Raw genomic sequence first — 26,414 nt, forward strand, 5'->3', positions numbered from 1 at the left:
CCCAGCCTAGTGGCACTCTATCACTGAACTGCATCCCCAGCTCTTTTTTATTTTGACAAGGTTTTGTTTAGTTGCTGAGGCTAGCCTCAAATGAGATCCTCCTGCCTCAGCCTCCCAAGTAGCTGGAATTACAGGAGTGCAACTCTGGGCTTGGCTTTCTGAATTTTAAATGAAAATTCTACCTCCAGTGGGGTTGTTCCAATTGGGGAGAGTGACTATGCACAAAAGACTGTTTTAACCACATTGTTACTTGAGAGAGATGCTTTTATAGACATGAGCCACAGTTGATGCATACATGCGTGGGCCTCAAAGGCATCAATATGAGAATCTCAGAGTCCAAACAGTGGCTGTCTGTCCCGGGGCCCAGTTTTCTACCAAGACTAGCTAAGACGCCATGGTAGATTTGAGGCTGTAAATTCTGGAGAATTAAACCACGGGGAAGGGGAAAAGCTGACGTCCCCTACCTCTGGTTTTTCTCCCCTGCCCCTCCTCCTGCAGATCAAGCCTCACCCTCGTGATTCCTCGTGGCCTTTGCAGAGGGCGCACAGCCCCCCCCAACCCTGGCGCCTTTTCTGCAAGCACCAGGGGGTTAGGTGGGGGAGAGGCCCAGGGCACATGATGTCCCCCTCCCTCAGCCCGCCCGGCACATGACCTAGGCCGGCCAGCGGGGTCCTGGCAGACCCGAGCCGCATCCCGGAGCTGGCCCATGGCCTCCCCGCGCTTGGGGACCTTCTGTTGTCCCACTCGGGACGCTGCCACGCAACTCGTGCTGAGCTTCCAGCCGCGGGCGTTCCATGCGCTGTGCCTGGGCAGCGGCGCGCTCCGCCTGGTGCTCGGCCTCCTGCAGATGCTGCCCCGGCGCCGACCCGCCGGTCCCGGGGCCCCTTCCACCTCTCCGCCTGCCTCGGCCCGCATCCTGAGGGCCGCTGCTGCTTGCGACGGCCTCGGCTGCCTTGGTAAGGGGGCGGCCCACCGCTGGGACACACTTAGTGCTGGGTGGAGGGAGCGCGGTGGCCCGGCGACGGAGACCTGCTCCGTGCCCAGCCGGTGCCAGGGCTCGCGCGTCTGAGCACTTCTAGCACCAAGCCAGGAGCTGGAGGTCTTTTCATTCCAGAAACTACTCTGGACAACTAGGGGATTCTGCAAAGCAAGAGGGAAAAGTTCAGGTCTAAGGATCATTGCTTGTATTTTGAAAAGCGTTCATTGTGTTTGTTATTGCAAACTTATTAGAAAAACCTCATACAATGTTGTTAAGGAAAGTCTAGAAAATAAGACGGGTGCATCCAGCAGAGACCACCAGTTAACATGTGTGGCGTGCGCACCTTGCTATTTGTACCTACTTTGTACCATATCTTCTTTTGTGCGTTATTTATTTTTTTACCTGAACCCTTCCTTTTGCAGCGCTGGGATGAACCAAGAGCCTCAGGCAGGCCCTACCACTGTGCAATGTCCTTGGGCTGCCCCAGGTTTGCTTTTTACCCAGGTGTGCCAAGTGTAGGCTGCAGAGCAAACCCCTTCTGCTGAGCGTTTTCTGTAACTCTTCTTCCCCCACCAAGGAACGGTTTTACATTTTAAAATGATTTTTTTAAATCGAAGCAGATTTGCTGACATGTGAATGGACATGAATTTAAGTGTTAGTGTCCATAAATAAAGTTTTACAGAACACAGCTAGGCTCTGCATTTCACCTCATCTAGGACCAGATCTGCTCTACCAGAACACGGTGGAATACTGGGCAGAGAAAGTATCACCACAAAGTCAAAGATGTTTACTATCAGCCCTCAAAGGAACAATTTTGCCAAATTCTGCTTTAAACATGACACATTTTATAGAATCTGCTTTAAACTATAGCATGACACATTTTATAGAACTCTAAAGTTGAGTTTTGCCATTTTGTTTAACTTTTTGTTGGAAAGTTCCCAACATACATCAATGTAGATATGATATATAAACAACCATCATGGATCCTCACGTACTCTCCCTGTACTTGCCCTTCTCCCTCCTTACTGGCTTAATTTGAAGCACATTTCAGACTTCATGTCATTTCATCCATTCAGATCTGAGTATAGAGCACTAAAACATAAGAACTCTATTTATTAGTTTATTTTTGTGGTCCTGGGGATTAAACTCAGGGCCTTGCACATGCCAAGCAAATGCTGTATTCCTGAGCTACATCCCCAGACTTTCCCTCTCTACCTTTTAAAACTTTTTTCAAGAAATACAAAGCAATTCTACTGGCAATTCCTTTATGGTCTTATTTAGTAACTTTTTCTTACTTTTCACTTAAAAGCTTCTATTTCCCCCCCCCCCTCTCTCTCATTTGGTTCACAAAAAGATTCCTTTATTTCTGGGAGGTAATTTTGGGTTCCAGCATTCCTAGCATCATCTTCTCTCTTATCCACTGTCAAGGGAGGGCTACCAGAGTGTGGGTTTCAGCACAGCCCTGATTAGATGAGAAAAGGCAAGAATAAAAATGCTGCTATGGCTGGGCATGGTAACCCATGCCTATAATCCCAGCAACTGGGGAGGCTGAAGCTGAATAACGACAAATTTGAGGCCAGCCTGAGCAATTAGTGAGAACTTGTCTCAAAATCAAAAGGACTGGGGATGTAGCTCAGTGGTAGGTTGCCGCTAAATTTAATCTTCAATCCTTAGTACCACCAAAAAACAAAACTAAATGCTGATTGGGGTTTTTAAAACAGGTTGCTGGTATAGCGGTGCATGCCTGGGAGATTGAGACAGGAGACTTGGAAATTTAAGGCCAGCCTGAACAATTTAGCAAGGTCTGTCTCATACAAATAAACAAAATCCAACCCTTTTTAAAAATGTTATTTGATACAGAGTCTTGCTAAGTTGCCCAGGCTGGCCTCAAATTTGTGATCCTCCTGCCTCAAACCCCTAAGTCGCTGAGATTACTGGTGTGTACTACTGGGCTCAGCTAAACATAGAATTTTAAGCATATTTAACCCTGGTGTTATTATCAATTTAAAATAATTAAAAGCAATTTCTTAATGTTGCCAGTGTTTGTTCAGTTGTCCCATAAATGTTATTTTATAGTGGGTTTGTTCAAGTAAACACTCACATTCTGCCCACACTTTGTAATTACTTGATGGTGTTGACCTTGTTGGAACTTTTTTTTTTTTTTGTAATGTTTATCTTGAGGCAAAGCCTATGAAGCCTGTATTAACTGCCTTATGTACCCTACTTTGAGCTGGTACCTGGACACAGGTGTTGTGTATCCCAGGACCCATTTCTGTTCTGTCCTTTTGCCCAGAGTGATAAAAACATGATTGAAGACCCCCCAGACCTTGACTTTAAATAAATACTATGTAACCTCAAGTCGTTTTCTCAGACTTGAAGAATAAGCCAGGAAAGGAATTTTTCCTTTCTATTAGGGATAAAATCATTTTGGTGCAGGATTATTCAATGAAACATTGGTTTTCTTCCTGATTCCACTAAGTCATTTTTTTTAGGAAGAGATCTTAATAGTAGTTTATTTCTGTTACTTGAATATCTGGAAATAAAGATATAACCAAATATATTTTCAGAGTTGGTGGAAGAGCATCGTGTCCTTCAAAGAGGGAGGTGGGAGATGTTGTAGGAAAATGAGCAGAAGTTAGGAGAAGGCCAGGTGTGTTGTTGTTAGCAGTGGCTAGATAGTGGGAAGGTGTATGTTAAGCTTTCTAGTGTTCATAGATCTCCTTTAATAGCATAATAAATAGCACATGTATGCTTAGTTGTGTTACAAGTACCTATGTATTCAGTGGTGTACTAGTAGGATTTTCATTGCTATGACCAAAAGACCTGACAAGAGCAGCTTAAGAGGAGGAAAAGTTTATTTTAGGGCTCATGGTTTCAGAGGTCTTAGTCCATAGATGGCTGACCCCATTCTTTGGGGCCTGAGGTGAGACATCAGGAGGTGAGACATCATCATGGCAGAAGAGTATGGCAGAGGAAGGCTGCTCAGGACTTGGCACCAGGAAGGAGAAAGAGAGAGATAGACTTCCTTCATCACAGACAAAATAGAAACCCCAAAGGCACACCCCAGTGATCCACCTCCTCCAGCCACACCCTACCTGCCTACAGTCACCACCCAGGTAATCCATATCAGGGGATTGATGCCCTGATTAGGTTAAGGCTCTTATAACCTAATCACTTCACCTTTACACTTTCTTATACTCTCTCACACATGAGTTTTGTGAGATACGTCATACCTAAATCATAACAGGATACATTTAAACAAAGGGCATTGCATTACTTTGCAAAGAGCTGTAATGTATACCATAAGTGTGTGTGTGCTAATTGAAGAATGTTAAATATTTGAGCCTAATAGCAAGGAAAACTCACAGATAATAAATGTCCAAAGCAAAGTACTGAGATCTAATTTTTGAAAAATTTATATGTATTTTCCAAAAGAATGAAGGAACTATACATTTAAGCTTCAGAATTGTGCTTTGTAAACAATTCTCTATGTAAGGAATAATTGACGTGAACATTAAAAGTATAGCTAAGAAATACAAGTTGCTATTTACATAAACACTTTGTAATGCCAAGTCAACAAGCAAACAAAAAATTGGGGACAAGCTTGTGGCTGATGTTGCTTTCAATTGAAATGGAAGTGCCTGGGATCGCTTTGCCAATATAAGATGGGTTTTCTGAATAACAGTTCTTCTTCCTTCCCCTTCCCATTCCTCCTCCTCCTCCTCCTCTTCATTTTCTCCTCCTCCTTCTCCTCCCTTTTTTCTGAACACGTGAACGTGTTTTTCCCTCTCTCCCTCCATCCTTCCTTCTTTTCTGTCCCTTTCCTCCTTCTTTCCTTTCTTTCTCCTCCTTCTCTCCTTCCCTTCCTCTTTCCTGCTTGCTCTCTTGCTCTCTTCCTGTTTCACTCACATGCATTACTAGCTATCATTTTTACAAAGTAACAAGTCAGCTTTAGATGTGAATTAGAGTCAGATGCCTTAGAGTCCATCTACGTCTCTCTCTTTTTTTAAATATTTATTTTTTAGTTGTAGTTGGACACAAGACCTTTATTTTATTTGTTTGTTTTTATGTGGTGCTGAGGATTGAACTCAGAGCCTCGCATGAGCTAGGTGGGCACTCTGCCGCTAAGCCACAGCCCCTTATCTACTTCTCTATTAGGGATCATCCTTCGGTCGGCAGTGTGGCTGGGATTCCCAGATTTCGTTGAAAACATCTCTGATGGGAATGGAACAGACATTTGGCCTGCTGCTTTCTGTGTTGGGAGCGCGGTGAGTGCCCCCTCTCTGCGTGCTCTCCTCCCCACCTCTGTGCCTGTTGCGCTGTGGTCCCCAAAGTGAGCAGCAGCAACCTCTGGGAGCCTGTGAGGAATGCAGATTCTCAGGCTGTGCACCAATCTACAGATGAGGAAGCCTGGGGTGGGGCCTGGCCAGCGCTGTATTGTCACAAACTCTCCAGGGCTTATATCCATAAACCATTAAATAAATAAGTAGATCACACACACACACACACACACACACACAAAACACACCATGCTGCACCTCATTTTATTGGTGCTCACGAGAAGGGCTTAAATTGTGCAAATGTAGATGTTGAATCACTGGGTCTGGAGCAGAATTCGCAGTTCCTTTTTTTCTTTTCTTCCCTGCCCTCTGCTTCCTAACTGCACCTCATGAGGCCTCCTCTCAGCCCACAGCAGGGAGGCGCAGACCTCTCCTGCTGCAGTTAATACCTCCAGCCTCTTTCTCACCCCTTCTCCTCCAAGGGACTTTCCAAGTGCCACGTGCCCACAAAGAGCTTCTACTTCAAAGCCCCCACTGATCTTTCATGCCTGCAAGCATACCAAATGCGAGGTGGGGGTGGGGGTCCTTAGTCAGATCCTGCTAAGCAGAGGACAGATGCACAAGTCCTTCTTGGGCCACAGCCCACCCCTGTCCTAGAGACTGTCTGCATATGTCCCTGAGCTCACGTGGGCTTCTCCTTGATGTCAGAAGAAGCCCACATCTGCCATCTCATTTCACGGAGGAACTGGAGGCCTTGTGTGTTTCCAGAATCTTTGATGCTGAGTTCTTGCTGTTTACAGATGTGGATCCAGCTGTTGTACAGTGCCTGTTTCTGGTGGCTCTTCTGCTATGCGGTTGATGCCTATCTTGTGATAAGGAGATCGGCAGGACTGAGGTATCCACTGGGCACAGAGGTCTGCCTGGTTGTGTTTTATGAGCAATATTAGGAGATGCCATTGAGTATTCAAAGGTGGGTTGCAGAGTGGCAGACACTGTCTGTCAGTCTGGCAGCTGGCTCCCACACCCAGAAACATCTATGGTGGCTCATTCTCAGGCCGGAAGCCAATTCAAAATATTGAAGTTTTCAGGGCTGGGAACATGGCTTAATGGTAGAGCGCTTGCCTAACATGTACTCATGGTTCAGTCCCCAGCAATGCAAAAAACAAACAAAAAACCACCTAAAATGCTGAGGTTTTTAAAATCTTGACACTAAGTAACTCAAGAAATTAAATATTTGAGGGATAGGGGAGGGGGTGCTTGATGGTAGGTCACACTCTTGTGCAAGGCCCTGGGTTTAATCCCCAGCACCAAAAGAAAAAAAAAAGAAATTAAATATTTGGAACTGGACACGTTAAAAATGAAAAGAAAGAAAAAACCGGTGTGAATATAAACAAGTTGTGTGTGGGGAGGTACTGGATATTGAACCAGGGGATTTCTACTGAGCCATACCTTCAGCCCATTTATTTTGAGATAGGGTCTTGCTAAGTTTCTTAAAATTCCCAGGCTAGCCTTGAACTTGCCTTCCTCCTGCCTCCCCAAGAGGCAGGGATTACAGGTGTGTGTCTCTGTGCCCTGCTGAATTTAGACAAATTTTTAAAATTTTCTTTTAATTTTGTTTTGGTACTGGGAATTAAACCCAGGAGTGCTTTACCACTGAACTATATCCCCAGCCATTTTTATATTTTGAGATAGGGTCTTGCTGAGTTATTTAGGACCTCATTAAGTTGCTTAGGGCCTAAATTACTGAAGCTGGCCTTGAACTTGTGATCTTCCTGCTTCAGCCTCCCGAGTTGCTGGGATTATAGGAGTGTGCCACTGTGCCCAGGTATGACAATTTTTCACTGTACATCAAAGACTGTATGAAGAACTACTTCTGTATACATCTTATATTAAAAGTGGAACAGATGAGGGCTGGGGCTGGAGGTGTTTGTCTGGCAAGGTCTCACACAGAGGTTGGTGCCTTGGGCATAGGTAGGTTTGAGCTCCTGCTCAGGCACTCACTGTGTAACTGGTACCCACTGCATAAGATCACTGGAAAGAGTAACATCAATCACACATGTAAATGGATTAGAATAGTGCCTGGCACATGGTGGGGGCTCAGTGGATCTGAGCTGTTACTGTCATTGGGATGTTGACCATGTAGCAACACCCAGAACCTAACTGACTAAGAGACGTTGGACGTGGCCAAGTAGGGCAAGTGTCCAGGTCTCCTAGCTCTTAAGTCCAGGAGACATTTATTCCCTCCCCCGCCCAGTTCCTGGTCTGTTTCAATCAGAAAGTCCTTGCTTGCTTTTACTTTTTGTCTTTTTTAAAAATGGGTTTATAAAGTTACACGTTTTAAAAAATATTTTTTTAGTTGTCAATGGACCTTTATTTATTTGTTCGTTTATTTGTTCATATGCGGTGCTGAGAATAGAACCCAGTGCCCCACACATGTTAGGCAAGTGCTCTGCCACTGAGCTACAACCCCAGCCCCTAAAGCCACACATTTAACAGTAAAATCAAGTGGTTTTCAGTATGTCGATAGATTTTTTTTTTTTTTTTTTAGTAATACTGGGGATTGAATCCAGCAGTGCTCTACCACTTAGCTATATACTCCAACCCTATTTTATTATTTTGAGACAGGGTCTCACCAAGTTGCCCAGGCTGGCATTAAACTTGTGATTCCCCTGCCTCAGCCTCCAGAATAGCTGGGATCACAGTTGTATACCACTGGGCACCATTGATATCATCCACTTTACAACTTTGTAATCATCTCCCCCAATCCCTGTACCAGTTATTAGTCATTCCCCAATCTCTCCCCACCTTCCTCCACCCTGGCAACCAAAATTTTTAGACTCTATGGATATGCCTATTCTGGCCATTGTAGATCAATGAAATAATGCAATATAGGACATTTCCTATATGAGCTCTTAAGTTCAGCATAACATATTGCAGGTTTATCTATGTTGTAGTATGTATTAGTACTTCATTCCTGTTGTGGTCTGAGTGCTTATGTCCTCCCCATCCAACAAGTTTGATTTTGAAATTCTCACCCCTAGCTAATGGTGTTAGGAAGTAGGGCCTTGGGAGGCAATGAGGTCATGAAGGTGGAGGCTCATGAATGGATTGAGTGTTCTTATAAGAGAACCCCCACCCCAGAGCTCCCAGCCTCTTCCACCTGTGAGGACCCAGTGAGAAGGTGTCGTCTCTGAACCAGGAAGCAGTCCTCAGTAGACCCTGTGTCTGCCACACCTAGACCTTGGGCTGCAGTCTCCAGAGCCTTGAGCATTCAATGTCTGTTTTTTATAAGCCACCCAGCCTCTGGTATTCTATCATGACAGCCAGAAAAGACTAAGATAATTCCTTTTCATAACTGAATAATATTCCAAAATACTACATTTTGTTGATCCATTTAGTGTGTTTTCAGTGCTGGGGATTGACCCCAACAAACTAAGTGTATCAGTGAACATAAGGGGCCTGTTTTCTCCCGAGCCAGCTTTAAAAGGCCTCCCTGAGAGTTTCACACAATGCCACTTGCATAGTATTAGCCAGAACTTAGTTTCTTGGTTGTGCTTAGTTGCTAGAGGACATAGGAAATAGTCTGTTAGCCTACTATGCTGCTCCTCTGTCTAACTTCTGGGTTATGTTATAAGGAAAAGAGGGAGAATGGGTACCTATAGGCAACTAGCAGCAGGAGAAGGCCTAATCCCTAAAGTTGGTACAATTGCTGTGTTCCTTCTGAGAGCCTCTCTCGTCAGTTTTGGGGAGTCAGAGCTATGACACAACTGAAGGTCTCACTGACAGCCAGTAACAGAGATCAGAGGAGCCTGGGAGTTCTGGAAGGAAGCCGGGTGAAGAGCATGCCCCCCACTGTCATTAGAGGAGCATTACTTCACCCCACCCATGGTAGGGCAGGTGGGGGACACAGGACTGGGTTAGAAGGAACAGTGTGAGAACTGTCTGGACTCTCAGGGCAGGCAATCAAGAAGCCCTCTTTGGCACAGGCATGTATTTGGAAATTCATCTTGGAACTCAGTGTTCAAGAAGGCGGGACTCTGGATGCTGGTTAGGCTTCCAAGGACCCGTCCTTATGCAGAAGGTGAACATCCCAGAACATGAAACACCATGCCTTCCAAGGGCAAGAGCAAGGGCAGGTTTCCGCTCCTCAGATGACTGATGGTCGGGAGTGAAATGAGCTCCCTAATCAGTCAGGAGCAGGGCACACAACAGATAAGTAAGAGGTGCTCCGTAGCCATGAGCACAAAGCCTCACCTGATGCCTGGTGGGAGATGTCCCAGGGGACTCTGCTAGATGCACTTCACCAGGGCTGAGGGTTTGGGTTCCAAAGCTTCGGTAGCTGCATTTTAAGAGCCAGCTTGTTTTCCAGGGCAGCAGGTAGAGTTGGTCCTGAAGATGGCTATTAGGAGACTGCAGCTGGTTGGGCAGGGGGTGTCCTGCTGAATTCCAGGGCAGGGGCCAAACTTTGCAGGTATGGCCCTTTGCCTTGGAGATCCTGTCTTACGTACCTGTACCTGTTTTCTTTGGCTGGGGAGTTCTTTTAATTTTAATCCTCAGAAACATCATTAAGACAGATTTCAAGTGGAAATTTAAGTGGTTAATTCTGGCTGCAGGTGTGAAACATACCAGTTTTAAATAATAACAGACAGTGTGGTACTTGCGATCTTGGAAATGGCCATGAACTGAAGTCTCTGCTTGCTCTAAGAAAATAAAAGAGTGATATGAAATAATGGCCAAGGAGGATTTACACTCGCCTGGACTTGGAACAATTCAGTGGTTGGATAAGAGAGCAAGGGTCTTCAGCTGTGACCTGGCTACTCCTGGGCTCCCCTGGGTTGGGCACTCACCCTCTGGGGTGGGTTTCAGTGGCATCAGCCATTAATGTGGGAGCCACCTGCTCCTGCTGGCCCAGACCTGACTGCTGTCTTGCAGGATGGGCAAGAGTCATTAACCAGTCTTCCATGTCCTCTGACCTTGGACTTCCTTAGTCTGACCAGAGACCCACTCCCCACTCCCCACTCTGAAGATGCCATCAGCACTGTCCAGCCAAGAAGAGGGTCTGGAGTGAAGAAATTCTGCACTCCACTCATCCAGCCCTTGCAGAGAGCTGCTGTCTCTGTGGGCTCGCCAAATCTCCCGTGAGCCAGAGACAAAACCTGCACTGCTGAGATACACCCCCACATGCTCCCAGTGAAGCCAGGGGAGGGCGGCTGCAGGAACTGGTTACGATGTGGGAGGCAAACTATGAAGGAGTCATTTCCTTATGGCCTCCCAGACAGCTGGCTACAAAATGTTTTCTCTCTTCCGGAAGTTCATTCCCTTTGTGAGCCTGTTTCTCTCCCTTCTCATCTCTTTGGAGAAGGGCATCGTTTCCCATTCTGATCTCTGACCACCACTCCTTTCGTCTACACAGCTGATCTTTAGAGTGAAAATTCCACTATTTAATGCTATTTACCAGGCACCCAATAGAGTTAAGAGGGACTGCCAGTGTACCCGACTGATGGGGCCCTGCCCTCCCCATCCCCTCAGAGAGAAGACTTTAATAAACTGAAGCCTACCCCACAGCATCTGGATGGCCACAGCCTCAAATCCTCTGGGGGAACAGGGTGGGGTGTGTTGAAGTACAAAGATGAATGATAGAGATTGTCCAAGAATGCTAACCATGCAGGGAATGGGGAGTGCAGAGGTGGGACAAGAAAGGGAGCCTCATGCTCGTGGAATATCTAATACCACCAATTGCTGGACACATACCCTTCCTGGTCTGGACTGAGCGTCAGCCTGTCTCCTTGGATATTAGGAATTCCTTCAAGAAGGATGGGAGGAGAAGGTCCTTGTTTATCCGATGGGGCATTGGTCTCACAGTGGAGATAAGGGGGCCAACCCAGCTCAGCGGGAGCCAAGGCATTCATGTCCATCATCTGGGGAACCACAGATTCAGGTCAGGGTTGCTCCAGATCCAGTTGGACTCACTCACAGGTCTGAGATTCAGTAAAGAGAAACCAGACACAACCAAGAATAGTCCCTTGACCTCACTTTCTATCATCTCCCCCAGAAACTTTGGAGTCACAGGGATTGGATAATTTTTTCCCAAAACTACCCTCCATTCTTTACTGAGTCTTGTTTTGTTTTCCATGTTCACCTTTTTTTTTTTTTTTTTTTTTTTTTGGCAATGCTGGGAATGAAACTCTGTCTCATGCCTGCTACCACTGAGCAACATCCTGCCTCTAAGATTCCGCTTTTTAAGTTTTATCTTGTTGCAATACATATATTTTTAGAAAAAATGAAAAGAATCTTCTGGTGGATTCTTATCATACTTAGAATAAAACTGACACAGTCCTGTGGACACCCTCTGTCCATTCTCTCATTCACAGTCTCTGTTCCAGTCACACTGACCTCCCAGCTTCCTTAGCCTGTGGCTACATCTGCCATCTTCAAAGCCAGTAATGGTGAATAAGACTCTAAACTCCCATCTCTCTAGTTCTTTGCAGATGGTAAAGATTATCTGCCTTTTTTGCTTCCTATGATCCTGGGGATAGAACCCAGGGCCTCACACATGCTAGCAAGTAGTCTACTGCTGAGCTGCACCCCTAGCCCGAGATTCTCTGCCTTTATGGATTCATGTGGTTATTTATCCAGGACGCCTATATCTAGGATAATCTTCCCATCTCAAAAGTCCTTCATTTAATCACATCTGCAAAGTGTCTTGCCATATATAGCAACACTATCATAGATGCTGAAGATTAGGATAGAGATATTTTTGAGGACCCCTGCCCCAGCTAACGTAAGTGTTGGCACCTTAACTTATAAACATAGTTTTGTCTCTTGGGTCCAACCTTCATTTTATGTAAACTCTTCTGCATCCCAGCCTCTGTGCCTAGCTTCCACGTCAGGGCTGTGGAGAAACTTTGTTTCATTCTTAGCACTTTCTGTGCCTCTCTAGACACTCAGGGAACACTTAGCCAGTGAATGTTGAGTGAGACATCATCTTGATGAAACTCCAAGATACTCTTTTTTTTAAAATATTTTTTTAGTTGTAGATGGACAAAATACCTTTATTTATTTTTATGTGGAGCTGAGGATCGAACCCAGTGCCTCTCACATGCTAGGCGAGCACTCTACACTGAGACACAAACCCAATCTCCATGATACTCTTTTAATTGACATGTAATTGTCATACCAAAATAATCATCCTTTAAAAATGTGCAGGTCAGTGGCTTTTCTTTTTCTTTTTCTGTTTTATTTTTTGTAGTTGCAGATTGACAGAATGCCTTTATTTTATTTATTTTTATGTGGTGCTGAGGATCGAACCCAGGGCCTCATGCATGCAAGGCAAGTGCTCTGCCACTGAATTACAGCGCCAGCCCCTAAGTCAGTGGCTTTTAAGACATTCACAAAAATAATACATCAATCAGTACAACTACTAATTCCAGAACATTTCTACCACCACCATAAGAAACTCTGTACCCATTATCCATCATTCCCCACATAAAGGGAATCAGGCACTCTGTGGCCTTTTTGTGTCTGGCTTATTTCACTTGATACAATGTCTGCAAAGTTCATCGATATTGTAGCAGATATCAGCACCTCATTCCTTTTAAGTGGACCTTCCTAAGTGGACCTTCCCTTTGCACATACCTGATATCTATCATACAGCTTAAGAGTAAACGAAGCTTATGCTATCACTGGCCATTCCTGTTCTCTACAGAATATTGCATTGCAGAAGGCTGAGGCAGGAGGATTTTAAGTTCGAGGCTAGCCTGAGCAACTTAGGAAGACCCTGTCTCAAAATAAACAATAAAAGGGACTGGGGTGTGGTTCAGTGGTTAAGTACCCCTGGGTTTAATCCCCAGTACCAAAAAAAAAAAAAAAAAGTTGCAGTCAAATGAAGATTCAAGAGTGGCTGTGTTTCTTGAGTTTCACTGTTAGTAGGATGCTGGTCAATTTCTGGGGTCTCCTTACTGCTCTTAAACTTACTGTGCCCCTTACAGTGCCTCAAGACAGGTGGGCATGCAGGCCAAGGCCAGTCTGATGGGAAGAGTGGGTGGAGGACCAGGGATGGCCAGCCTGCCTTGGGCAATAGTGTAAGTGTCAGGGAACAACATGGCCTGAGGTCCACCTGGCCTTTACCACAGTGGCAAGGGCAAGCCACAGAGGGCTATATTGTTCACATGACCGGGAAAAGCCACCCAAGGCTCTGAGTAGTGGGTTTTGCTAAGGAAATGCTATTAGTAGTCACCTGGATGTTTGGATTCAGGGATGGGACAACCTCAGGGACCTGTACAACCTCAGGTCTCTCCCTGGAGTCGGGGTACAGGGTGAATAAGAGGGGAGGTTGTTAGGGATGGAGGATTGGGAGGACAAGGCTTGTGTACCATGCCCCTGAGATGGTGGATGTTATAGCTTGGATCTTAATTGTCACCCAAAGGCCCGGGTATCCCAAGGCTTGACCCACAGCTTGGCACTATTGGGAGGTGGTGGAAATCTAAGAGGTGGGGCCTACTGGCAGGTCTTTAGGTCACTGGGGTCATGCCCTTGAAGGAGACAGTGGGATCCTATCACCTTCCTCTTTCTCTCTTTTGCTTCTTGACCAAGAAATAAGTGGCTTTACTCTACCCTGCTCCTACCATGATATGCTCAAAGCAACAAGCACAACCAATCACAGGCTGAAAACTCTAAAACTGTGAGCCAAAATAAAACCTCTCTCTAATTTCTTTGGTCCAGTACTGGGCATTGAACCCAGAGGTCCTCTACTACTGAGCCACATTCCCAAGCCTTTTTATTATTTTTACTTTTGAGACAGGGTCTGGCTAAGTCGCCCAGGCTGGCCTCAAAATTGAGATATTCCTGCCTTCACCTCTTCAGTATCTAGGATTAAAGACATAAGCCACCATGCCATGCAATCTTTCTTCTTTATAAATTCATTATCTCAGATATTTGTTATAGTAATAGAAGATTGGTCAATATAATGTCTCAGTCTATCTGGGCTGCTATAACAAAATGCCACAAAGTGACTTACAAACAGTAGAGACGCATTTCTTAAGCCAGGTATGGTGGCACAGATCTATAACTCCAAGTGACTCAGGAGACTGAGGCAGGAGAATCATAAGTTTGAAGCCAACTTTGGCAATTTAATAAGTCCCTGTCTCAAAAATAAAAAGGTCTGTGGATGTAGCTCAGAGATAGAGTGCCCCTGGGTTCAGTCTCTGGCATTCCTACACACACACACACACATACACACACAGAATATTTCTTATAGTCCTGGAGGCTGGAAGTCCAAGGTCAAGGTATGGCAGAGTCAATGTTTGGTACATGTTCTTCCTGGTTCATAGATGGCCACTTCTCACTGTCCTCACATGGTGGAGGGGGCAGGGAGCTCCTGGGCCTCCTTCATAAAAGGCAATAATCCTATCCATAAAGTCTCTACTCTTGTGACTTCATTAGTTCTCCAAAGACCCCACTTTATAATGCCACACCTTTGGAGTTAGGATTTCAACCCAGGAATTTTGTGGGGATCCAAGTATTCAGACCAGAGCTGATGAGAACTGAACAGTACTGTCCCTGAAGGGTACTATAGATGGACTTAACCTATTCTATGATTTTATGGAGAGTGGGGCCAACTTAGCCAAGTCTCAAAAATAGCAGCCATTCCCATGAGAACAGCAACAACCAAACTTGAAGCCAGGCAAGGTGATGTACATCTGTAGTCCAAGCTACTCAGGAGTCTGAGGCAGGAGAACTGTTTTGAGCCCCAGAGTTTGGTGCCAGCCAGAGCAAATGGTGAGATCCTATTAAAAAAAAAAGTGGAAAACAAAAACTGTTGGCAAAGATGTGGAGACTCTGGTTTCTGATAAAATTAAGCAGAGAGAGGCTGGGCGTGTAGCTCAATGGTAGAGCACGTGGCTGGCATGTGCAAGGCCCTGGGATCCATCCCACGCACTGGGAAAGAAAGACAAGAAAGAAAGGAAAAAAAAAAAAAAAGAAAAACATAAACACAAAAATACCACATAACTCAGCAATTCCACTTCTAGGTATACAACCCCAGAGAATTGAAAATAGGAACTCAAATAGTTTTATGTGCATGTTCGGAGTAGCAGTATTCAACCAGAACATCCACTGATGGATGAATGGATAAACAAAATGTGGTCTATTCATATTATTCAGTCATAAAAAGAAATGAAGCTGTGACATGTCTACAATAGCTGGATTCATAAAAGCAAAGCAGATCGGTGACTGTCAGGGACTGTGGGCTGGAGGGAATGGGGAGTGACTGCTAATGGGAACGAGGTTCCCTTCTGGGTCTGATAAAATGTTCTAGAACAATTGAACCACATTGTGAATTTCCTAAGTGTCCCTGGGTTGTTCTCTTTAAATAGTTGATGTTATATTATGTCAATTTCACCTCAACTGAAAAATAAGCACACACATTGGTGCCCTTGGCAGCACTATACCTCTGTGGAGGGTGGTTTTGCTCCTACCTTTCCTGGTTCAGAAGCTGGCCTGGTGGCTAGTCTGGTAGTTTCTTTGCCAGGCCCCTTTGTCCTCCTCTGAGCAGTGCCACCCTGTTCTGCTTCTCTCCTAGCACCATCGTGTTGTACCACATCATGGCCTGGGGCCTGGCCCTCCTGCTCTGTGCAGAGGGAGCTGTCATGCTGTACTACCCCTCTGTGTCCAGGTAAGCCTCAGTGGCCCAGTTCTTATAGAAAATGAGCCGGTCTGACTCACACAGTGGGTGCCTTGGCGCTCAGCCCCTCCTCTTGGCCCCGAGAGGCCACAGTCACAGACCCATCTAGCTGAGAGACGGTGTGCTCACTGCATCCTTGCTCCCCAGATCTTTCCCCTGGGTCTGTCTTTCTCATTTGGGTGGGTGGGTGCCTGAGCATACAGCGTGCATGCGCAGATTATACCCCTCCTCGTAACTAGAAAGATGCAGGGACAGCCCCTTCCATCTTGCCATAGCTTCCTCACACCTGTTCTTTAATACTGAAAGATCAGGCGAGTTTAACGTTCTGAGGATGAGTTAGAAGTGATGTGGCCGAGGCAAGGGAAGCTTCTGGAAGCTGGCTCTATGCCTCTCCCATCCTATGCTCTTGGCTACCCTGAACACAGATGCAGAGGAATGTGGTTCTGGAATTGTCTCAGGCATTTCCTCATTTAAAATCCCAGCAGTGCCATCATTTGCAAGGTCTCAAAGCCCAACCAAGGATGTAGGATTTCACTTCCACTGGAAAACAGGTGGTTAGTGTCTTTTTGTGATTTTAGGGTTCTGTAGGTCACACACAGATCATCATAGTATAGCCTTTAGGACAAATCTGGCCCTTGACCTGTTTTCATTTTATTATATTTTAATTTGGGGTACTGGGGATTGAATCCAGTAGTGCATTGTCCCTGGAACTACCTTCCCAGCCCTTTTTATTTTTTTGTTTTGAGACAGACTCTCATTAAATTGAGGAGGCTGGCTTCAAACTTGCCATCCTCCTATCTCAGCCTCCTGGTTCACTGGGATTACAGGTTTGTGCAATCACGTCTGGCTGGTTATTTTAAATGAAATTTTACTGGGACACAGCCACACCCATTTATTTATGTTCCAACTGTGACTGCTTTTGTGATATAATCAGAATTGAGTAGTTGCAAGAGACCATGGTGTGCCCTATGAAACTGAAGAAAAAGAAATATTTTTTTTTTCCTGTGGTACTGGGGATTGATTCCATGGGGACTCTACCACTGAGCTACATTTCCAGCCCTTTTTTGAGTCAGGGTCTTGCCAAGTTGCTGAGTATGGCCTCAAACTTGCCAGCCTCAGCCTCCAAGTAGCTGGAATTATAGGCATGTGCCACCCCACCTGGCTTTATTATCTCTCTTTATATAAAAAATTTGTTGACTCATGGTGTTAGTCATTCCTCCCCAGTTTTTTGACTTCTCACAGCTACTCAGACATCTCAAATCGGTGTTGCCTTGTCAACTGTGGATATTGACAGAGAGCTAGCTAGCTCTCTCCTGCTTCCCGATTCCCCTAGAGTCTGTCCAGAATGTGTGGAAGCCTGGCATGGTCACTTTTCACGGGGAACTTCAAAAGGACAGACACAGTGTCACAGCTGTTCTAACAGAAGGATCTTAATAGGAAAGGGAGTTTCTTTTACTTGCCTTCACCTGTGAGACCCTGGTGACTTCTAGAAAAATTACCTTGGAGCCTGAGGGCACCACTGCTACAGGGCTGGCTCACAGGGAACCCTGAGGTGCTCCTATGGGCTCCAGGAGGCCACCTGATCTAAGCGTCTTAATCTGTAAATGGCGATCTCTCTTCTTTTTTAGGGGGCTGCGGGGAGTACCCGGGATAGAACCCAGGAATGCTTTACCACTGAGCTATATCCCCAGTCTTTTTCATTTTTTAAATTTTGAGGCAAGATCTTGCTATGTTGCTGAGGCTAGCCTTGAACTTGCAATCCTCCTGCCTCAGCCTCCCAAGTGGCTGGGATCACAGGTGTGTGACACCTTAATCATCATTAAGAGATCATCATCTCTTAATCCGCACATCCTGCAGTGCAGACCTCTTGTCATTCTTGTAGCCACATCCTCACTCTCTCATTGGCCATTTGATTTCCATCTTTGCAATGGAATCTGCCACTCCCACTCCTCTCCTGCTTCCCATACTTCCCTAGAGTCTGTCCACACCATGTGGAGCCTGGTAAGGTGTTTGACCACCACACAAATATTAATGTTAAGTATTAAGAGCATTTTCATTTTTATGATGGTAACTTCCATGGCCACAGGGACACTTCTGCCTCTCTCTGATTGGGCCTCAGGCATCCTCTGTCCCCTTTCTTCATTTATCATTTCCTCTGTGCCATTTTTCTCTCATTGACTTTCTGTGTATCTTAGTTGATGGTCCCTATTGGTAACATATCAATGGCTTTCACCACCTCCTCTTACCACCATGTCCCATGGTGACTCATGATGCTTATGACTCATCAGTAGAAATCCTAGTCCTTTTCCCTGAAAAGAACCACTGAAGAGTTGGTTGTTACTCCTAATGTGAGAAGGAATTTCCTTTGACATACGAAGGTCATACATTTGAACAGATCAAGGACAAGGACTGGATTTTTTTCATGTTATTAGCTGAGATTATGTAGTAAGTACTCAAAACCTAACTAGCTAATTAGTGCTTTTGTCTCTAAATTGTGTGTTTTCCCTTTGAAGAGACCTAGTGCAAAGAATCATCTACCATCCCAGATTTCTTTTCCTTTCTTACCTCTTCCAGTAGGGTTTTTTGTTTGTTTGTTTGTTTTTGTACTGAGTATCGAACCCAGGGGCACTTAACCACATCCCCAACCCTTTTTATTTTTTTGTTTTGAGACAGGGTCTCCATAAGTTGCTTAGGTTCTCACAAAGTTGCTGAGGCCAGCCTTAAGCTTGCAATCCCCCAGCCCCAGCCTCTTGAGTTGCTGGGATTACAGGCCTGTGTCACCATGCCTGGGCCAGTAGTGCTCTTTAAAAGCTGTCCCCACTGGAAAGGTTCAGAGGCTCTCCTATTTATAGGACAGAAACATGAACAATCTCCCCGAGTCTCCTGAAATTTATTGCTTCTTCTTGGACATGAGAAACGAGTCTGATTTCTTTCAGAGTCTGGGCAGATTTATGCATTTCTTTTTTTGTTCTTATCCTCTTATCTCAGCCTGCAGATAAGTGGGTATATTCCAGCCAAAGCTTTTCTTTCAAGAAGAATGATTTGCTGTTCCTCCCTCAGGTGTGAGAGAGGCCTTGACCATGCCATCCCACACTATATCACCACGTACCTGCCACTACTGCTCGTTCTGGTAGCTAACCCTGTCTTGTTCCAAAAGACAGTGACAGCAGGTAAGTAGCAGGGAAGTTCTCTGGGTACAAGGCCATGGGGTATAGCTGCATCTCTTGGGCTGAGATGATAACATGTTGTCCTTCTGGAATGATCCAGGACAATGGACCTCACTCATCATCCTCCAGAGACATAAGCAGAATACAGATGGAGACAGTGAACAGGTTTAGTAAGAAAAACTGAGCAGAAAGCATACTTAGTTGAGCACTACATGTTTGCCAATGTTTGTTAGCTTAAGGCCAGGACTAGCTGGTTTTTCACTTTTGTGTGAAGCTCATCCTGGGTCTGCCCTTGGCACGCTTGTAGGCTCTGAAGGTGGCCTTGGAAAACTGCAGAGGTGAGACAGGAGCAGGAGAGTGAAGTGGATCCGGGAAGGGATGAGGCATGGACAGAGAGGTCTAGACACTCCCATAATGCACTTGGCCTAGTCCAGACACTCCCATAATGCACTTGGCCTATGCCAGTTCTCAGACAGGCAGGAAACAGGAAGTGGAGCACAGGAAATGAGTCATTTGGGATGGGGTAAAAACTAGATAAGCGGAATGTAGCGAGTCCCCAGAGAGACCCTGGGCCAGGACTGGGAACCTGCGTTCCGGCCCTGTCGTCCTCCTCAAGAAAGCGTGACCTGGAGAGAGTGCCCACCTACTCAGGCTGCCTTGGATCTCTCAAGGGCAGAGTTGGAGTGAGGAAGTCCACCTTAACGAAAGGGGGAAGCTCCTGATTGTGTCACTTTTTAATAACATCTTTTATTCTTTGGAAGAGTCTTTTCCTATGTGCGTTTAAATATAGTGCATTAAATAAGAGAATTTATTTTTTCAAAATTGTATAATGACTTGCTTATATGGAACACAAAAAAAATGACTTAAAAACCATTGAAAAGAAATACACTGTGGGGGTTACAGGTGGAAGCCCAGTGGTAGAGTGCTTACCTAGGATGCATGAGACCCTGGGTTCACTTATCAGTCCTGCAAAACAAGAACAAAAACGAAATATACGGCAGTGGTAGCAGTGGTTGTCTTTGTGGGAGGGACCACTGACGATTCTTTTTTTTTTTTTTTTTAGTGGTGCTACGGACTGAACCCAGGGCCTAGCACATGCTAGGCAAGTATTCTACCCCTAAGCTAAACCTTCAGCCATTAATTAAAAATACACACACACACACACACACTTTGCACTAGGGATTGAATCCAGAAACATTTAGTCACTGAACCACATCCCCAGTCCTTTTCATTTTTATATTTTTTTGAGGCAGACTCTTACTAAATTGCTTAGTGCCTCAGTAAGTTGCTGAGCCTAGCTTCAAACTTGCAATCCTCCTGTCTCAGCCTCTTGAGTCTCTGGGATTTCAGGTCTGTGCCTCTGCACCCAGCTCTATTTAATTATTCTCCAAACTTTTTTGTAGGTGTTCTAATCTGTTTCTAAGAAGAAATGTTAAATTTTCAACATTTTAAAATAATAAGTGCCTTATTTTATAAAAAAGAAAAAAAATACCTGAACTAGTAAAATCCAATAAAATTGGAAGTTTAGTTCCTAATGTATCAGTGTTATTTTCTTAGTTGTGACAAGTATCCTGTGTTGTGTTTGATGTTAACATCAGAGGAAGCTGACTAAAGGGAATGGGCATACAGTAAATCTCAAGTTATTTAAAATACATATTCCTTGGATCCTATAAGGACTTCACATGGGTAGCTGGGAGGGTGACGTCAATAACTTGCTTCGCTTTAGATCTTCTGGCCTTGTTTATGGGCTCACACCTGCTTTGATGCCCTTCTCTGTTATGAAATAAATAAGAATGATGAACACAGTAAGTATGTCATTCCCCTGTGCTCTTCACAGTGGCCTCTTTACTGAAAGGAAGACAGGGCATTTACACAGAGAACGAGAGGCGAATGGGAGCTGTGATCAAGATCCGGTTTTTCAAAATAATGCTGGTTTTAATCGCTTGGTAACTATTTTTTTTTTAATTGCCAGTGGGATGGGATTTGCAAACCACTTACCATTTTTCTCTTCCATTTGTGACCTGTGAGTTCTTAAGGGAAGCATGTGGAAGGGACATCTCTGAGCAAGTCTGGAATTCTGAATTTGTGGCAAAAACTGAAAATATTTACTTGATTTAGGCATAAAGCCCCAAGAATAAGAGGTTCCGAGTTTAATTTTGAAACAACTATGCGTAACCCCTTACTGGGATTCTGGGATTAACCAAAATGAGGGAGGTGGTAACGTTTGTTTGTTTGTGGTGCTAGGAATTTAACCCTGGGCCACGTGCGTGTGAGTCAAGCATTCTACCAACTGAGCTATATCTCCAGCCCCATGCGTTTTAAATGCACCCATTGGCCTTGTTTTTGACACCAGAATTCCTGTGTGCGATAGAGGGGTGAGGACACATCTCCAGTGTAAAGATTCAGCTCAGTCAAAGCTGGATAGAAAGGCTTAGCAAATTTCTTTTGCTGAGATTCTCCATGTCTGGTATCCTACCCAAATGTTTCAGATGGATGCTTTGAAAATAGACTTATAACCAATGCAAAAAAAAAAAAAAAAAAAATGGAGCCTTGCATGCACAAGGCCCTGGGTTCAATCCCCAGTACCACAAAAAAAAAAAAAAAAAATTGGAATGGTAACACCCTGTAATGTGGTGAATAAATACTTTCTCAGAGCAAGCCTTGTGGTGTTAATAATCTACCTGATATGAAGGGATTTGTTTGGACATGCTCCTAGGAGAGGCAGAAATTACCTCCCAGTAAAAATACACTTAGATCACTGTTTCAAACTTCACTGACCCCCCAAGAGTAACATTTTAAAATTTCAGTGTGAAATGTCAAAGTAAATTCTTCATCTTAAAATCTTCAGGTTGCTCCTCAAACCAAGACTGAATTCTGGGTTATTTGATACCTTACATGTTGATGTGGTGTTGAGTGTTAACATGGGAAGGATTTGTGGATCTCTGTGTTAGACTGAGAGAAGGAATTACATTTCCTTAAATAAATTCTTGGTGTGCTGGTTCAGTTGCTTGCTGTGGAAGTGATCAGCTCTCTACCTAGAATTGGCACATACACAGTGTGGCAAAGATCAGTCCCTGATCCTTAGCATTTAAAATGAATTTTTGTGGCATGTTCTCTTCACCTGTGGGCCATTGTCTTTTTAACAGTTGGCTGTCCAATATAATCAATGAAAGCCTTTTATTCTACCTTGAAATGCAACCAGATATCAATGCAGGCTCTTTGAAACGTGTCAGAGATGCAGCCAAGACCACGTGGTTCATTATGGTAAGCTAATCTAGATTTAAGTTTCTTCTTGAAAAAAAAAAATTGGAAGGAAAAAAGAACAATCAGAAGTATGATGTTTATTTATATAAATATACAACGAGGCAAGTAGGTTCTTGGACTACCTACATTTGGCTTAGTGAACTTCTGAGAAAATTTCATTCATTGTAGTGATTATCATTAAAAAGATAGAGAGTCAGGGGTATAACTCAGTAGTACAGCACTTTTATCATCTTTTTGTTGTTGTTGTTGTTAATCCTGGGGATCAATTACAGAGTGCATGCTAGGCAAGCACTGTACCACTGGTCCTTTCTGTTTTTCACATTTTGAGACAGGGTCTTGCTAAGTTTTCCAGGCTGATTTCAAACTTGTGATCCTCCTGCCTCAGCCTCCCTAGTAGCTGGGATAATAGGCACATGTCACCAGGCCTGGCTCAGCATTATATAAAATTCTAAAGCATTATTGGAAACCCAAATGTCAAAGTAAATTATGGTCTTTCATATTTTGTTTTTTTCTTTTTCCTTTTTAATTAAAATTGGGGTGCCAGGGATTAAACTCAGGGCCTGGTATCTGCTCAGTATACACTCTACCACCAAGCTATATCCCAGCCCTTGGCTTTCATCTTGTTGAATGTGACCCAGAAGTTAAAAACGATGATTATGAAGTCTCTGTATTAACTGGAAAATGTAGCCTATAAAATTGAGATTAATTACTATTACATAAAAACATGTATAAAAATACTGGACACCCCCCCCCCTGTATTTTCATCACATTTCATGTGTATTAGGAGCTGTTGGCAGAGAGGTATGCTCTGAGCCATGCAAAATTGTTATTTATGTTGTTCTGAATTTGGAAAAGTGTCACTTGAGATGACTTTCATAAGCCCACACGAGCCCTCTTGATCTGTGTGTTTTGGCTGAGAGCTTCACATGGCTCCTCTGGCTAGCTCTATGGAGTAATGTTACCCCAAGAACCTTGACTGAATCAAATTCTGACCTGGCAGCACCAGGTGGAAAGCCACAGGGGAGCAGAGGTCCAAGATGGCTGGTTCTATCACCTTCCTTGCTTGCATTTCCTCTCCCCCACTTTCCTTCCCCTTCCTCTCCTCTCCTCCTGGTCCTCTTCATCCTCCCCTTCTCTTTCTCTGACCCCCACCCATCCTTTCTCTTCTCTCCCTTGCACTCTCCCCACTTCCTCTATTTTCAGGCAGCCCTTGGAGATGCAGAACCTACTACGGCCAATCTTAGTCTTGCCCCAAACCAAACAACCCACTTGTTCCGAGTGAGGGCAGCCCAGTGGGCGCTTGAGTGGAGCTTGGCACTATGTGGCAACTGAAGGCTCTACTTCCTGTCCTGCTTCACTGACTGCTGCATCTTTTTGCCTTTTCTCCCAGGGGATACTGAATCCCGCCCAGGGCTTCCTCTTGTCTCTGGCCTTCTATGGCTGGACAGGATGCCGCATGGGTCTCCAGTCTCCCAAGATGGTGATCCAGTGGGAATCCATGACGACTTCAGCAGCCGAGGTGGTGGGCTCTTGCGTGCGTCCTGAAAACCTCACTTGCAGGAAGGTGGCTCCAGTTGGGGGACACACTTCTGATGAGGCCCTCAGCATGCTGTCAGAAGGTAACTTACGCTCCACAGGCCAGGGCAGGAGTGGTGTGGCACACCAGAACTCCATGGTCAATCCTTTATCAAACACTGAGGGGCAGAGGGCGTGTTACAATAGCCCATGATGACTCTTCCATTTCGTCAGCCCCCCATCCTTTTAATATTTGAATGATGCCCTTCCTTTAATTATTAAGCCCTGTAGCCTGTGTTTTTTATAACTGGTTCCCAATTGGGCTGAATGGCATTTTGAATAGTGATAAATTGTCACTTTAAACCCTTTGATACTTTTGCTGTGAGGTGATGAATGCTATGACATGAGCTCTTTAGATTACAGGTGCACTTCTCTGTCCAGCTCACTGGGGGCATGTAGGGCAAAAAGCCAAAGAACCAGTACCGGCTTTTCCAATTTATCCTGTTCACATAGCACTGTGATTGTCAAACTGTGCTCTGTGGAACCCTGATGTGATGCTTCAGGCATCTAATAAATAATTCAAATTCCATTCCAAAACTCACAGTAGAATCCGTGATTAAATTGAATACTTCAAATGTGTTGACTACCAAATACTAGCCTGCCCACATATTAACTTGAGTTAACCTAATAACTGAACTGATTTGAATGTGGAGCTCAGAATAACTTTCTCCTGTCATCTTTAAGGGATCACCATACAGTGATGGCAGAGGAGAATTACTTAAAGGCTACTGCACGTCAGCTCTGTGGCCATTGAAGTTAGATGTGACACCATCAAGTCAAAGCAAAGAAAGTGTTAATTGTTCAAGTTGGTACATGATGGTAACTTTCAGCTCAGATTTCAGTTTGAAAGTTTTGAATTAACTGAGGTGTCCTTATAATTCTAATTGATTACAATGTTTATTTTTCATAAAATTCAAATTATGACTAAAGAAGTACATTTTTGCTAACATACACCTCTGTCTTAGGGTTTCCTTGTTAAGCTTTGTTTTAGTGGGGAAAAAAAAGATATTTGGGTTAAGGAAATAAGTTTGGAAATCACTACACTGAAAGCCATGGAGTTTTATTTATTTATTTATTTTTTGAGAGAGAGAGAGAGAATTTTTAATATTTATTTTTTAGTTTTTCAGCGGACACAACATCTTTGTTTTTATGTGGTGCTGAGGATCGAACCCGGGCCGCACGCATGCCAGGCGAGCGCACTACCGCTTGAGCCACATCCCCAGCCCAAGCCATGCAGTTTTAACTAATGATTTGTAATGTCCAAGTAAAATTAGGCTTTCTGAAAGTGTGAATCTAAAACTTTCTTCTACCCAATATGAATCAGTGTGTGCACACAAACATACATGCGCACCACATACACACACACACACACACACACACACAGGAGACCAAAGAGAAACAATACGCTATCCAAGCTACTTTTTTTATACCAAAGTATAATGTTGAATTTTGAAGTCAGAAAACTTTGAAGAAAGATATCTGGAAATGGCTACAAGAGCTCTGTTTTCTTTTCCATTCCTACTATTTAAATATTTTGAAGGAAGTTTCATTTTTAGGTGACAAGATGGGTTAAAGAAACATGGTGAAGAATTGATGGATTGATTCCATGAGACAGAATTGGTCATAATTGGGATCCTTGAAGGGAAACAGAAATACTTCAGGCTACAGTTATGACAGATGTACTTTGTGTTTATAGACTTTCTTTGTTTGTGGAGCTGAGCATGGAATCCAGGGCCGCATGGATGCTAGGCTAGGCAAGCCTTTATCCTGGAGCCACTCCCCCAACCTCTGGATTTTCTATCTAGTAAACACAGTGCATTAAGGATGACAGACCCACCAGTTGGAATTGCTGTTAGCATGCTATTACTGATACCACCTGAGTTATGAGCCCAAAATTGCCATCTGGAACTATTTGGCTTTGTTGGTTTTCCCTTTCTGGTGGATTAAGGTGGCTGAGTCAATCTTTGACAGTCAAATAAAACACTAAAAAGAAATAACAATAAAAACTATATCCCAGTCTGCCCCAGGCACTCCAATCACCATGGGCAAACAGCATCAATCATATTCATTCTTTTGAGAAAGCTGTTGCCTAGGTCTGTGCTCACAAGTTAGAAATTTTTATATGGAGGGTTTTACACAACGCAAACGAACAGCCAACAGAAAACTAAACAGGGCAGTAATTCCTGGATTGCCTTACCTTCTCCTTTTATTTTTTAAAAAAATTATTTTTTTTCCCTGGTGCTGGGGATGGAAGCCAGGGCCTCATGCATGCCTGCTAGGCAAGCACTTTGTAACTGAGCTGCACCCCCAGCCCTCTCCTCACTTTGACATTGTGTCATCTTTCACATTTCATTTCCGAAAAGGAGGTTTTCTTTGAAATTTGAACTCTATTTGTTTCATCAATTTATATCTTGAAAAACAAATAGAAGAAGGAGACATCTAAAAAAACAACAAACTTTGAGTTTGCA

The 26,414-nt window shown here is 44.2% G+C and overlaps 1 protein-coding gene across 1 annotated transcript in view; it reads left to right on the plus strand.

Annotated features, from left to right (window-relative positions):
* Positions 1 to 601: 601 nt before the first annotated feature.
* The window catches only part of Gpr143 (G protein-coupled receptor 143), a 35,596-nt gene continuing 9,783 nt past the window's right edge, over positions 602 to 26,414 (plus strand). The window contains exons 1-8 of the mRNA XM_046464235.2: positions 602 to 956; positions 5,138 to 5,247; positions 6,060 to 6,154; positions 15,839 to 15,931; positions 19,001 to 19,110; positions 20,945 to 21,053; positions 22,254 to 22,371; positions 23,762 to 23,990. Coding sequence (XP_046320191.1) covers positions 707 to 956; positions 5,138 to 5,247; positions 6,060 to 6,154; positions 15,839 to 15,931; positions 19,001 to 19,110; positions 20,945 to 21,053; positions 22,254 to 22,371; positions 23,762 to 23,990 — 1,114 coding nt within the window. The 5' untranslated portion in view covers positions 602 to 706. The remainder of the gene's footprint in view (positions 957 to 5,137; positions 5,248 to 6,059; positions 6,155 to 15,838; positions 15,932 to 19,000; positions 19,111 to 20,944; positions 21,054 to 22,253; positions 22,372 to 23,761; positions 23,991 to 26,414) is intronic.

This window comes from Marmota monax, unplaced genomic scaffold (assembly GCF_021218885.2).
Source record: "Marmota monax isolate L192 unplaced genomic scaffold, Marmota_monax_Labrador192_F-V1.1 WCK01_AAM20220418_F8-fsc00260, whole genome shotgun sequence".
Lineage (NCBI taxonomy): Eukaryota > Metazoa > Chordata > Mammalia > Rodentia > Sciuridae > Marmota > Marmota monax.